The following is a 13939-nucleotide window of genomic DNA, read 5'->3' on the forward strand; positions in this document are numbered from 1 at the left end:
ATGAATCTTTTAAATAAGAGGCATAAAGCGCATAGTGGATGGATTACTTTCCAAAGCTGGACGTTAAGTAAACCTCTTAGTGTGGTGAAGTTTCCAATGTGGAGTGAAGCAGGGGGATAAATTGCCCTTGTTGGGGGAGATGAGTACTGTTGTGGAATGAGTGACAGATGAATTTTGTTGGAGTTGGGTGGGTTGAGACTGTGTAGTTTCTGATGTTGAAGACCATTTAACTCAAGATAGTTCTTAAAGAGTGTGGCTTTGCTGGAATTATACTCATCACTTGCCTCATGACTGTTCATTGCTGGATTTAAAATGGAGCCAGGACCAGAAGGTGCAATGACTCCAGTGTTGAGTGTAAATGAGCAGTTCAAATCACAATCAGCAGCTGATGCATCTTACTCCACCACTGGTCAGCAGATCTGGACTATTCATTTCATACAATGATTACCATTGAGTGAAGAATGAGAATGTTAGCAGATTTTTTCTAAAACACAAAACAATTCATTCTTTTCATGTCATATTTAAGCTGAAAATGAACTTATCTTGCGTTTCCATTTTGGAATTAACAAAATAAACAGATTTGATGGATTTCACTATGAGATGGTCTTGATTTGAAGGTTGGATCAACTTACTATTGTGGCATTTAGAGCTAATAAAATTAGTTATTAGCTTGGATAAAAGTATTGAATGTTCATATATAGTAGTTTTACACCTGTGTTGTTTTTGCATATTATCTTGCTTTTTCACTTTGCAGTAAAAAATACAGGAAATAAAATAATTGAACATGGCGACATTCTAGTTGACAATTCCAGAAGTGCTATGATGTGTAACAATTCACCAAGAAGCTGCTTATGGCCAAGTGCAAAAGATGGAAATGTTTACGTGCCGTATAAGCTCAGTTATGACTTCAGTAAGCAACTTTGATTAATATTTGTTCCTGATGATAAGCAAACATGACAACTATAGAAGCCTATTGTGGATCTTAGAGCATTCATGTTTTTTAATCTTATGAAGAAAGACACAAAAGGTTTTTATCAAAATTCAGTTAAGCCAATGGGTACCTGAACTATACAGATTGAATAAGCTCCCGGCTTTGAACCCTGCCCTGTAGATAATTGCACGTGGAATAATGATAATATATGTACGCATTCCTTTCGTATCCCTGATTCTATTTGACATGCTTTCATGGGATCATTGTATCAACGACAAGGCTGACATTTATTGCTCATCCCCCAATAGCCATTAAAAAGTGAGCCACCATCTTGACCTGCTGAAGTTCATGTGGTTCTGGTACACCCACATTAGGAAGGGAATGTTTGGTCTAGTGATTGTAAAATATTACCAATATAGTTCTAAGTCATCTGGATTGGATGGAAAATTGTAGCAGCTGGTAATCTCATTCTTCTGCTGTCCATGTTCTTCTCAGTGGTAGATGTTGTGGGTTTGGAAGGTGCTGCTGAAGGAGGCTTAATGAGCAACGGCAATGCAACTTGTGGTTAGCATGCTTTGCTGAAATTGTCTGCCTGTGGTGGAGGCAGTGAATGTTTAAGGCAGTGGATAGGATGCCAGTTAAATAGGCTGCTTTGTCATGGACGTGTTTAAACATCCTGAGTGTTTTTAGGGTAGCACTTGTCCAGGCAAGTGGAGATTATTCCTTCACAGTCCTGACTTGTGCCTTGTTAATGGTGGAAAAGTTATTGGGGTTTAGAATGTGAATTATTGGTTGCAGAATTCACTGCCTCCGACCTGGTTTTGTAGCCACAGTATATAATAATATCATTGAATGCCTAGGGAAGATGGTTGAATTTCTCTTGTTGGACATGGTCTTTGCCTGGCTCTTATATGGTAGAAATGTTACTTGCCTCAGCTTGAAGGTTGTCTTGATCTTGCTGCATATTGACACTTACAGTCAGACTTAGGGTGAGGTTTCCCAAGTTGTTATGGTTCCAGATGGGTACCCCAAGTCCTTAAGTGCTCGGATGAGGCAGGAGAAACTGGCTCCCATTTATTCACTCACCTATCCCTTTCGCAACAATGCTAGTTTAAGAAGGATCTTTCCCTTATGTATGCAATTTAGTTACATTCTTTTGTCGTGTTTCTTTTGTGGTGGTTAGTTGGCTGATAGTAGTCAGAGCAAGGGAGTTGTTCTTGCCTTGTTCCTTCTGACTGACTTGCTGGCTAGTTGCCCTTCAGCACTTAGTTTGAGAGAATCCTTTCTCCTGCCATGCAGGGGTTACTAGTGGATGGTTCATCATCTATGATCTTCACAGCACATTCGTGCTTGAACTGCACGCAAACCTCAGTTCATTAGCACATCTTCTCCCAGTGGCACACTATTCTACTAGCTTACACACGAGGGGGTTGCAGTCAGTTTTTAACCCTTTGTCTTTTTTTGTGGAAGGGCAAAGAAAACAAAATTCTTCAAGTGGTGGCTTACTGCTGACAGGGAAGGGATAGTCAACACTCTGTTCTTGTTAGCCCCACCACCCCTTCACCGTATTTCTATTTGAAGTTTTTATGATGCTGCACAGGTATTACATTCCGTGAGTCCCATGCAGAACTTTGCCAGACGGCAATGAATTTACACCCACAATCCTCTTTTCAAACAAAAAAATTAGGAATTAAGGATTGAAAATGTCTATAGTACTTTGGAGTCCAGCACCATTGTCATAAGCGCACAGATTGCTTCAGTATCTGAGGAGTCACAAATAGTATGAGCATTGTGTAATCAATACGCATTTTGCTTTTGACTTTATGTTGAGAGGGTGGCACATTGAAGCAGCTGAAAATAATTGAGCCTCGGGCCAGGAGATCCAGTTCAACTCCCATCTGCCCCAGAGGTGAGTAATAACTTGTTTGAACAGAAAATACCCACACATCAGCACCCTGGACCTCCTCCAATGGTCCCCAGTATTACAGATAACAGTCTTCAACCATTTTGCTTCATTCCATGTAACATCAAGAAACAGTTGGAGACACTGGATACTGCAAAGGCTATGGGCCCTGACAGTATTCTGGCAATAGTACTGAAGGCTTGTGCTCCAACCTGCCACTCCCCAGGCCAAGCTGTTCTCGTACAGTTACAACACTCGCATCTACCGGACAATGTGGAAAATTGCTCCGGTATGTCCTGTACATAAAAAGCAAGACAAATCCAACCCAGCCAATTACTGCCCTACCAATCTATTCTTGATCATCAGTAAAGGAATGGAACGTGTCATCAACAGCACTATGAAGCAACATGTGCTCAGCAATGAACTGCTCAGTACCACCCAGTTTAGGTTCTGCCAGGGCCATTTAGCTCCTGACCTCATTACAACCTTGGTTCAAACTTGGACAAAAGCGCTGAATTCCAGAGGTAAGGTGAAAATGACATCAAGGCTGCATTTGACCGAGTGTGGCATCAAGGAGCCCTAGCAAAACGAATCCATGGATATCAGGGGCAAACTCTCCAGTGGTTGGAGTCATACCTGATATGAAGGAAGATGTGGTTGTTGGAGGTCAGTTATCTCGGCTCTAGGACATCTCTGCAGCAGTCCCTCAGGGTAGTGTCCTAGGCCCAACTGTCTTCAGTTGCTTCATCAATAAGCTTCCTTTGATCATAAGATCAGAAGTGGGGATGTTTGCCAACGATTGCGCAATGTTCAGCATCATTTGCAACTTCTCAGATACTGAAACAGTCCATGTTCAAATGCAACAAGATCTGGATAATACCCAGGCTTGGGCTGACAAGTGGCAGGTAACATTCACATGACACAAATGCCAGGCTATGACCATCACCATTAAATACCCAGTATTATTGTTCTGGAGTTATCATTGACCAGAAGCTCAGCTAGACTCACCACATAAACACAGTGGCTACAAGAGCAGGTCAGACGTTAGAAATACTGCGACAACTAACTCACCTCCAGACTCACCAAGGCCTATCCACCATCTAAAAAGCACAAGTCAGGGGTGTGATGGAATACTCCCCACTTGCCTGGATGAGTGCAGTCCCAACAATATTCAAGAAGCTTGACACCATCCGGGACAAAGCATGCCATTTGATTGGCACTGCGTCCACTCCTACCACCGACACTCAGTAGCAGCAGTATGTACTATCTACAAGATACACTGCAGAAATTCACCAAAGATCTTCAGACAGATTCTTCCAAATCCACAACCACTTCCAGTTAGAAGGACAAGGGCAGCAGATACGTGGGAACACCACCACCTTCAAGTTTCCTTCCAAGCTACTCACCATCCTGACTTGGAAATATATTACTGTTCCTTCATTGTTGCTGGATCAAAATCCTGAAATTCCATCCCTAATGGCATTGTGGGTCAACCCACAGTAGATGGACTGCAGTGGATCAAGAGGCAGCTCACCACCTCCTTCTCAAGGGCAGCTCGGGATGGGTAATAAATGCTGGGCATCCAGCAATGCCCACATCCCACAAATTAATAAATTTAAAAAGAAGATAATAGACCTTTAACAACCCAGCTATCTTTTGCATTGCAAATCATGCTAAATCACTTTCATCGATTCCCATTATCTTCAGATTTACCTGGGCTCCTTTAATGCCTTGATGGTCAAATGCTGCCTTGATGTCAGGAGCAATCATTCTCACCTCCTGAGTTCAGCTTTTCTTTTCCCCCATGTTTCAATCAAGGTTGCAATAAGGTCAGGATCTGACAGGCCCTGATAGAACCCAAACAGTGTCAGTGAGCCATTTATTGCATTTGTAACAACACTGCCTGTCACTTTGCTGATAATTGAGAATTGACTGAAGGGTGGTCATTAGAATCTGCTTTGTGTAGAAAAGGCGTACTTGGGCAATATTCCACATTTTCGTGTACATGCCAGAGTTGTAAAGGTGTGCAACTAGTTCTAAAGTACGTCTTCAGCTTTGTTGCAATTTTTAAAAAATTAACTTTAATTTTAATATTTTAACTGTAAGAAACCTACAGTTCCTTTTTTTTCCTTCTGTGGTAATATTTCAGTTAATCAGTGTCAATTTGCCAGCTATTCAAAACCTTTTCCTCCTGTTTTATAAATTGTCATGGTCACTTGAAATTTGGCAATCTTACATTTGTCCTGATGAGCACAAGACAAACTGCTTCCACTATATGCCTTTCTTTCACAGTGGTTCAAGACCTTCCAATGTCTATTCTATGTGTACTTAGAACATAAGAAATAGGAGCAAGAGTAGGCCATTCAGCTCCTCAAACCCACCCCACTATAAATTCAGTCTAATCTGTTCCTGGCCTGAATTCTTTCATGCCCGTTCCTCTCAGACCTTGACTCCTCAATATTTTGAAAGTCTATCTCTTTTTTTTATTTAACCTATTTTTTCCTAATCAACCTGTTCAAAGATGCTATAATATCTGGAGTAGATAGGACTTGAACCAGGGCTCCCAGTCCTGAGATAGGGACACTGGCTCTATTTTCTCTTTCAGTATTCTGATCTAACCTCCACAACTGTGGGAGTAGACTGTTTTAGATATTCACTACCTGCAAGGAGAAGAAATTCCTTCGTATCTAGGTTTTAAATGAGTGCCCCTTATTCTGTAACTGTTTCCCCTAGTTTGAGAATGCTCTGCTAATAGAAATATCTCAACATCTATCCTGTCAAACCCCATTCAGTAAAATCACCCCTCATTTTTCCAAACACTACTGAATAAAGGCATAACCTGTTTAGTTGATCTTGCCACGTCAAACCTTTCATCCCAGGAATCCTTCCAGTGAATCTCTTTCAGACTATCTCCAATGCCAGCTTATCATTTCTTAAATATGGGCATGAAAACTGTACACAGTTGTACCTGTATGCTTCCCTCTATGCTGGACCTTTTTTGGAGTCTCTCTCCAGTTAAGTAATAGTCTGCCTTTTGATTCTCTCCACCAAAGTGCATGACCTCACACTTTCCTATGTTAAACTCCATCGACCAAGTTTTTGCTTCTCCTTTTGTCCTCATTACCACATACTCTCACACCATTTTTCTTACTCTGCATTGCACTCTGCCTACTCCTCCTAGTCATGAGTATCAATTCTAAATAATTGAAGTCTTTGGACTGATTCTCACAGGACGCCATGAATTAACATCTTTCAAACCTAATAAACATGCATTAATCCTAACTCTGTCTTTTGGTTTTAACCAAGCTCAATCCATGCTAATACATAACTCTTAACACCATGAGGTGCTGTCTTATAAATTAACCTTTTTAGGTGGCATCTTATCGAATGCTTCCTGGAAACCCAAAAACACTACTCATCTGGTTCCCTTTTATCAATTCAGATTATATCCTGAAAGAAGTCTCGAGCATTTTTCAAATATAATTTCCCTTTCACAAAACCATGTTGACTTTTTTTGAATATTAAGCTTTTCTAAATGTCCTGCTGTTTGTTTCTTCACTATGGACTCTAGTATTTTCCCAGTGATGAATGTTAGACTAACTTGCCTTTTGTTTCCTGCTTTCTGTTTATCTCCCTGAAAAGGCGAATTACGTTAGCAGTTTTCCAATCCGCTGGAATCCTTCCAGAATCCAGCAAGCTCTGGAATATTTCGACCACTTCTTCCACTGTCTCTGCATATCCTTCCTTTAAAACCCTTGGGTGCAGACCCATCAGGTCCTGGCAACTTATTTACATATTTGCCTCCAGTCCCATATCAAATACTTTGTCCTTCATGATGGAGACTGTTGCAAGACCTTATTAGAACATAGAACATTACAACGCAGTACAGGCCCTTCGGCCCTCGATGTTGCGCCGACCTGTGAAACCAATCTGAAGCCCATATAATCTGAACTATTCCATTATCATCCATATGTTTATCCAACAACCATTTAAATGCCCTTAAAGTTGGCAAGTCTACTACTTTTGCAGGCAGGGCATTCCACGCCGTTAGTACTCTCTGAGTAAAGAACCTACCTCTGACATCTGTCCTATATCTATCACCCCTCAATTTAAAGCTATGTCCCCTCATGCTAGCCATCACCATCCGAGGAAAAAGGCTCCCACTGTCCACCCTATCTAATCCTCTGATCATCTTGTATGTCTCTATTAAGTCACCTCTTAACCTTCTCTCTAACGAAAACAGCCTCAAGTCCCTCAGCCTTTCCTCATAAGACCTTCCCTCCATACCAGGCAACATCCTGGTAAATCTCCTCTCCACCCTTTCCAATGCTTCCACATCCTTCCTATAATGCGGCGACCAGAACTGTACACAATACTTCAAGTGCGGCCGCACCAGAGTTTTGTACAGCTGCAACATGACCTCATGGCTCCGAAACTCAATCCCTCTACAATAAAACCTAACACACCGTACGCCTTCTTAACAACCCGATCAACCTGGGTGGCAACTTTCAGTGATCTATGCACGTGGACACCGAGATCTCTCTGCTCATCCACACTACCAAGAATCTTACCATTAGCCCAGTACTCTGTATTCCTGTTGCTCCTTCCAAAGTGAATCACCTCACACTTTTCCGCATTAACCTCCGTTTGCCACCTCTCAGCCCAGCTCTGCAGCTTATCTATGTCCCTCTGTAACCTGCAACATCCTTCCGCACTATTCACAACTCCACCGACTTTGGTGTCATCCGCAAATTTACTAACCTATCCTTCTATGCCCTCATCCAGGTCATTTATAAAAATGACAAACAGCAGTGGCCCCAAAACAGATCCTTGAAGTACACCACTAGTAACATTTGTCTGATATCTTTGAGATATCCTCCACTGTGAAGACCAGTACAAAATATTGGTTTTAATTATCTGCCATTTCCTTGTTTCCCCATTATTAGTTCTCTAGTTGCATCTGCCAAGGGACCAACATTCACTTTAGCTATTCTCTTTATAAATTCATAGAAGCTCTTGCTGTTTGTTTGTTATATTTCTTGCCAGTTTACATTTTTATTGTAATTTCTTCATTTTTATTAGTTTTTTAATGTTGCTGGTGCCTAAAAAGTTCCAGTTCTCTGGCCTACTAATAGATTTGACTGCGTTGTGTAGTTTTTGTTTGGATACTCACCTTGAGCACTTTTGTTAACTGTGGATGGTTCATCCATCTCCTCAAGTCCTTCTTCCTGCCCGGAAGAAATTTTAATTGAACGTTATGAAATATCAGCTTAAATATTGGCCATTGCTCATCTACTGACATTTATATTAGTCTTTTTCACCATCCCACTTTAGACAACTGTTTCTTCATACCTCTGTAAATGTCGTTCTTTAAGTTGAGAACTCTGATTTGAGACTCAAGATGTTCTCCCTCAAACCGAGCTTGAAATTCTACCATGTTGTGATCAACCCCCCGGAGAATCTTTAATAATAGATTTTTTTATCATCACTTCTATGTTATTAAACATTGCTAGATTTAAAATAACCTGTTCCTGGCTCGGTTCTGCAACATACTGCTCTCCGAAACAATCACTTCTGTAAGTTCATCTTCCACATTTGCCTTGCTCGTTTGATATGTCCAGTTAATATGCAGATTAAAATCACTTGTGACAATTGTAGTACCCTTCCTACATGCCTCCATTTTTTTTCCTGATTAATACTTTGTCCTACGATGAACACTTTGGGGTCTATAGATTACCCTCACCCTTGACTTCTTTATGTTGCTGTTCCTTATTTCCACCCAAACTGATTCCACCTCATGATCTGTTGTACCTATATCACGACTCACCACTGCTCTGATACCTTTCTTTAGTAATATCGCTACCCTTTTTTTCTTATTTTTGTGGAACGTGGAATGTTCCTGAATATTGACTTCCAAGTCCTGTAACTATGTTTCTGTAACAGATGGCAAGTCATATTTGTTTATAACTATTTGTGCAGTCAATTAATCTATTTTGTTTCAAAATACTGCATTTCAAAATTCTGATAAGAAGCCTTAAACTTTGACTTTTTACCATTGTTAGTTAATTTGGTCTGAATTTCTGCACTCTTCAGCTTATACTTTTCTGTCTCTTCATGCACATGAACCATCCCAAACAATCATGCCTATATTTTTGTCTTGTTTATTGTCCAAGATATACCCTTTATTTCAAATTCATGCTTTAATCCATTGAGTTCTTTTAGCAAGTCTAGGCTGTGAAATTGGACTCCATAATGCCTGTAGTTGTTGTGCGACTGGTGTTATTTTGTTACTAACATGGCACATATGCACAATCCTGCCATAGCCCATGTCAAGTGTTGCCTTGCTAAAAGTAGTAATGCAAATGTGCTAGAAGTATGTAGAGTATGTAGATAGTGATGCCTCTGCTGCTATTTGTGATATACCACTTTAACTAATGTTTTTGTTTAATCCTGCACTTATGAATGTGTTCAATAGCAAGAAGGACCCTACTGACTACAGGGATCATAAAGGTAGTTACCAATTTTTAAAAAAAGTATATGTACATGGGATGTGGGCATCACTGACTATGGCAGCATTTACTGCCCATCCCTGATTGCTCTTGAGAAGGTTGTCTTCTTTAACCAGTGCTGTCCATTTGGTGTAGGTAGCCCCATAATGCAATTAGGGAGGGACTTTCAGGATTGTAACCCAGCAAAACTGAAGGAATCTTGATATACATTTAAGTCACAATGGTGAGTGGCTTCGAGGGGAACTTGCGGTAGTAGCGGTTGCCTTTCTTGATGCGAATGTTTGTGGATTTAGAAGTGATGCTGAAGGAGCCTAAATGAATTTCTACAGTGCATCTTGTACGTAGTGATGCTACTGAGCATCAGTAATGAGGTGAGTGAAATATGGACCTGGTGCCATACAAGCAAGTTGTTTTGTCATGGATGGGTTTGAGCTTTTTGTGTGTTGTTGGAGCTGTACTCATCGAAGCAGGAGGAGAATATTCCATCACACTGCTGACTTGAGCCAAGTAGATTGTGATCAGGCTTTGAAAAATCAGGAGGAAATTTACTTGCTGTAAAACTCCTAGCCCCTAAGCTACTTCTGTAGCCTCAGTGTTTATATTATTCATCTAGTTCGGTTTCTGGTTGATTGTAGCCCCCAGGATGTTGCTGTAATTAAGTTTATGAATATGCTGAGTATTTTGAGGAGTTGATTGTAACTGGTGAAGTCTGTTGCATGTTGCACATTAAGAAGGTGCTAGTTGTGAATGCAGGAATTTTGGGCACACCACTCTAGACATGCATGATATAGTTGCAATTTACCTCTAGGTTCAGCATGTTACAGATGTAAAGCAGAGGTTAGAAACAAGATGTCAGACTGCACATAGAGTGGAGGTAGAAGGACTTCCAACAGGAGAACACTTTTACCTCCATCTAAACCAGGAACAGTATAGTCATTGTTTGCTGTCACATACCCATTAAACTCTGCTACCTACTGGAACCAGAACTGCAGCCTCAGAACAGGGCCAGGAAAGCACTGCTAGTAACTATGAAAATGTCCATAACACTGAATCTCTTTGCTCATGGACCCGTTTAACGTCTCCAAGTTTGTATCTATTGCTGCAGCAGAGAAGTGGTAGATGCTGTTAATGTTCAGAGTGGGGAATTCATTTGTTCTGTCTAAAGAAACAGCTTGAACAAGCGTTTGATTTAGGCAGCATAGCAGATTTCAGGATGGAGCTTTGTAATCAGTGTATCTAAATGCTGAAATTTACTGCAGCAGCAAAGACACTCACTAAGTGAGTATGTTGTTGGTGTGTGATCATGTTGGTCACTTTCTTGACAGTGGTTATGACCAACGATCCCTTGAGACCCATAGGCCCCATGATCTGAAATATATTAGCCATCCCTTACAAAAAAAAGGAATTAGGACATGTTAGTCAACAGATTTTCATTCTGAATCACTGCTATTACATCATTCTTTCTCAGGGTGATTGCTGGGTCTCCAGAGCAACTAATTTACTGCTGACTTGTGACTACACTGCAAACAACCACATGTTGGCAGCATACACAAGCAATTCCACAATGGGTCAAACTGTGCAATTCTGCCACATCCAGTGATGAGCAATCAAACAACTAGCTAGAAGAGAAGCTCCACAAATAGTTCCATCCTGCATGTAGGATGGAGAACAGCAGGTCAATGGAAAGACATGCCTGATGTGTTTTTAATCTCCTTTGAATTGGAGGATCCATCTTGGCAGCCTTCTTCTGGTATAAAGGGGTAATGCTATTATATAAATAAGGTAACATCATCAGTGCCATAAGATCACATGATTACCTGAACAACTGAGAGATAGTTCTTTCTGGGAGCCTTACATTAAGTCTTGTCCTGTACATAGTTGGAGGTGACCATATTCAATAAAAGGTGATGCCTTCTGATCATAAAGCCTGCTGCAATCTGTATCAACTCCACTTGCAGAGACAAGTGATAATAGATTGTGGCAGTGAGTGAAGTACAGCATGAAAAAGGATAGCAACTAGAAGGAACAACCAGAGAAAAGCACCTGGAGCATAGTTACGTCCACAAAAGCAAAGGAGAAGTCATTGCCCTTGCCAGAGTGCTGTGAATATGTTGCAGGCTTGAGCCAAATTGAACAGTGACTGAACTGCAGATTTATGAGTTACCACAATGCATTGAAATTAGCTGGAAAACTCAGTAAGGCCCAGATAAATACTTTTCTGTATGCCCTCGGTGGTACGGCAGATGACTTCTTCGTCAGTAAGCAACCATTGAAGAAACAACAATGTATGACAAAGTTATAAAAGCATTTGATGCATAATAGAATGTTACTGTTTATTGTGAAAGAAGCTGAATACAAAAGTTGGGAGGTTATGCTTCAGTTATACAGGACATTTGTCAGATTTTTTTTCCAGTATTGTCTATAGTATTGGTCTCCTTAATTAAGGAAGGATATGAATACATTGTAAGCAATCAATGAAGATTTACTGCACTAATACCTAGAATAGGCAGGTTGCTTAATGTGGAAAAATTTTCAAGATTAAGCGTGTATCTGCTGGAATCTAAGAAGGTAAGAGGTGACTTGTTTGGAACATATAAGATCCTGAGGGGTCTTGATAGAATCAGTGTGAGAAGATATTTCCTCTTCTGGCAGAATCTACGAGTAGCGGGTCACTGTTTCAAAATAGGGGGGTACCTGTTTAACTTGACGAGAAAATGTTTCTGTCAGGGTAGCATGTGATTTTGGAACTCTCTTCCTCAAAATTTAGGGGAAGCAGAGATCTTGACTATTTTTAAAACCGAGGTAGATAGACTTTTTTGATTCTTGAAGAAGATACAGTACAAGAAGAAGCTAGCTAGGAGTGTAAAATCTGTTAGCAGAAGTGAAAAATGAGGATTTATTAGTAGATAGCAGATGAAATGAACAAATACTTGGCTTCTGTCTTCACTATCGAGGATACAAATGTTTCAATAATATGTCAATCAAGAGGCGGTAGAGAGAAAGGAACTTAGCAAAGTCGCAATCATGAGGGAAGTGGTACTTAACAAATGGACAAGTCTACAGATCCAAATATATTTCATCTCAAGGTCTTAAAAGAAGTTTCTAATGAGGTAGTAAATGCATTGGTTAATTTTCCATAATTTCTTAGATTCAGGAAAGGTTTCATTGGATTGGAAAGTAGCAGATATAACCCCTCTATTCAAGAATGGATGGAAGCAGAAAGTTACAAGCCAGTTAGCTTGATATCTATCATGAGGGAAGTGTTAGAAGTGACCATTTTATAACTACTCACTTAGAAAAGCTCAAGATAATTGAGAAGAATCAGAACTGAAAGAACTGTGGATGCTGTAAATCAGGAACAAAAATGAGTTGCTGGAAAAGCTCATCAGGTCTGGTGATATCTGTGAAGAAAAATCAGAGTTAACTTTTCGAGTCCGATGACTCTTCCTCAGAACACAGTTCCTCAGTTCTGAGGAAGGGTCACTAGACCCAAAATGTTAACTCTGATTTTTCTTCAGAGATGCTGCCAGACCTGCTGAGCTTTTCTAACAATTTCTGTTTTTGTAGTTGGGAAGAATCAGCATGGTTTTGTCAAAGGGAAATTGTGTTTCCCAATTGTTATGAACCAGACCAAACCACCTCAAAATATATTAAGAAGTTAGCCTAGACCCTAGCCTTTCCTTATTTTAAAAGTAAGGGTGAGGTGTTGTATTCTACATGCAATTTGATTGGTTAAACTACCAGATTTTAAGCAAAACACACTTTATTCATACACTACAGGTAAAATACAACAAAAGTAAGAAGAAATTGGAATAACTTAACTCTATTAGAAAAATTAGCAGAATAATAGATTATTAACTTCTGCTAATTAACTTTCAATATAACATACCGTAAATGCATCTTGACAAAGGAAAATTCGGAAAAACAGATTGTCTTACGTGCAACTCCAACTGCAGGAAGAGAACTCCCAGCTTTTAGCTGTAATCAAGAGAGGAAAAAAAACAAGACCCCAGCTGCAACTGCTGTTGAAAACCCTAAAAGTCCTGGTTCTGTGAGAGCTACCCCACCTATTCAGGCTGCTTCTATTGTTCCAACTTTAAAAAAAAACAAGGCTTCACAAACTGTTTACTGTAGTAGCTTTGCGTAGATCTCTCAGTACATCTGCCTTAAAACCTTTCATAAAAAAGGACAAAATACTCCTCTTAAAGCCATTGTAATGTCGCACGATTTATCAGCGTTCTTTGAAAGATTAACATGCGTTGTGGATAAAGGGGCGACTGTAGATGTATTATACTTGTACTTCCAGAGGCATTTGACAAGGTGTCACATCAAATATTATTGTGGAAAACATATGTTCCTGGTGTAGGGGATAACATATTAATGTGAGTGGAAGATTGGCTGGCTGATTGAAAGTAGACAGTATGTGTAAAGGGGTCTTTGATTAGCAGGATGTGACAAGTGGAATACCACGGGTCTGTGCTGGGGCGTCAGCCTTTTACAATTTACATCAATGACTTAGATGAAAGAAGTGAAAGCATGGTAGTTATATTTGCGGGTGACACCAAGATAGATAGGAACATGTGGGGTGAAGCAGAC

The 13939-nt window shown here is 40.2% G+C and overlaps 1 protein-coding gene across 1 annotated transcript in view; it reads left to right on the plus strand.

Annotated features, from left to right (window-relative positions):
• The first annotated feature begins 312 nt into the window (after positions 1–312).
• Positions 313–13939, plus strand: part of LOC109930082 (low choriolytic enzyme-like) — a 70319-nt gene continuing 56692 nt past the window's right edge. The window contains exons 1-2 of the mRNA XM_048607297.1: positions 313–409; positions 755–910. Coding sequence (XP_048463254.1) covers positions 313–409; positions 755–910 — 253 coding nt within the window. The remainder of the gene's footprint in view (positions 410–754; positions 911–13939) is intronic.

The sequence above is a fragment of the Rhincodon typus genome, chromosome 17, assembly GCF_021869965.1.
Source record: "Rhincodon typus isolate 14 chromosome 17, sRhiTyp1.1, whole genome shotgun sequence".
In the NCBI taxonomy this organism is placed as follows: Eukaryota; Metazoa; Chordata; class Chondrichthyes; order Orectolobiformes; family Rhincodontidae; genus Rhincodon; species Rhincodon typus.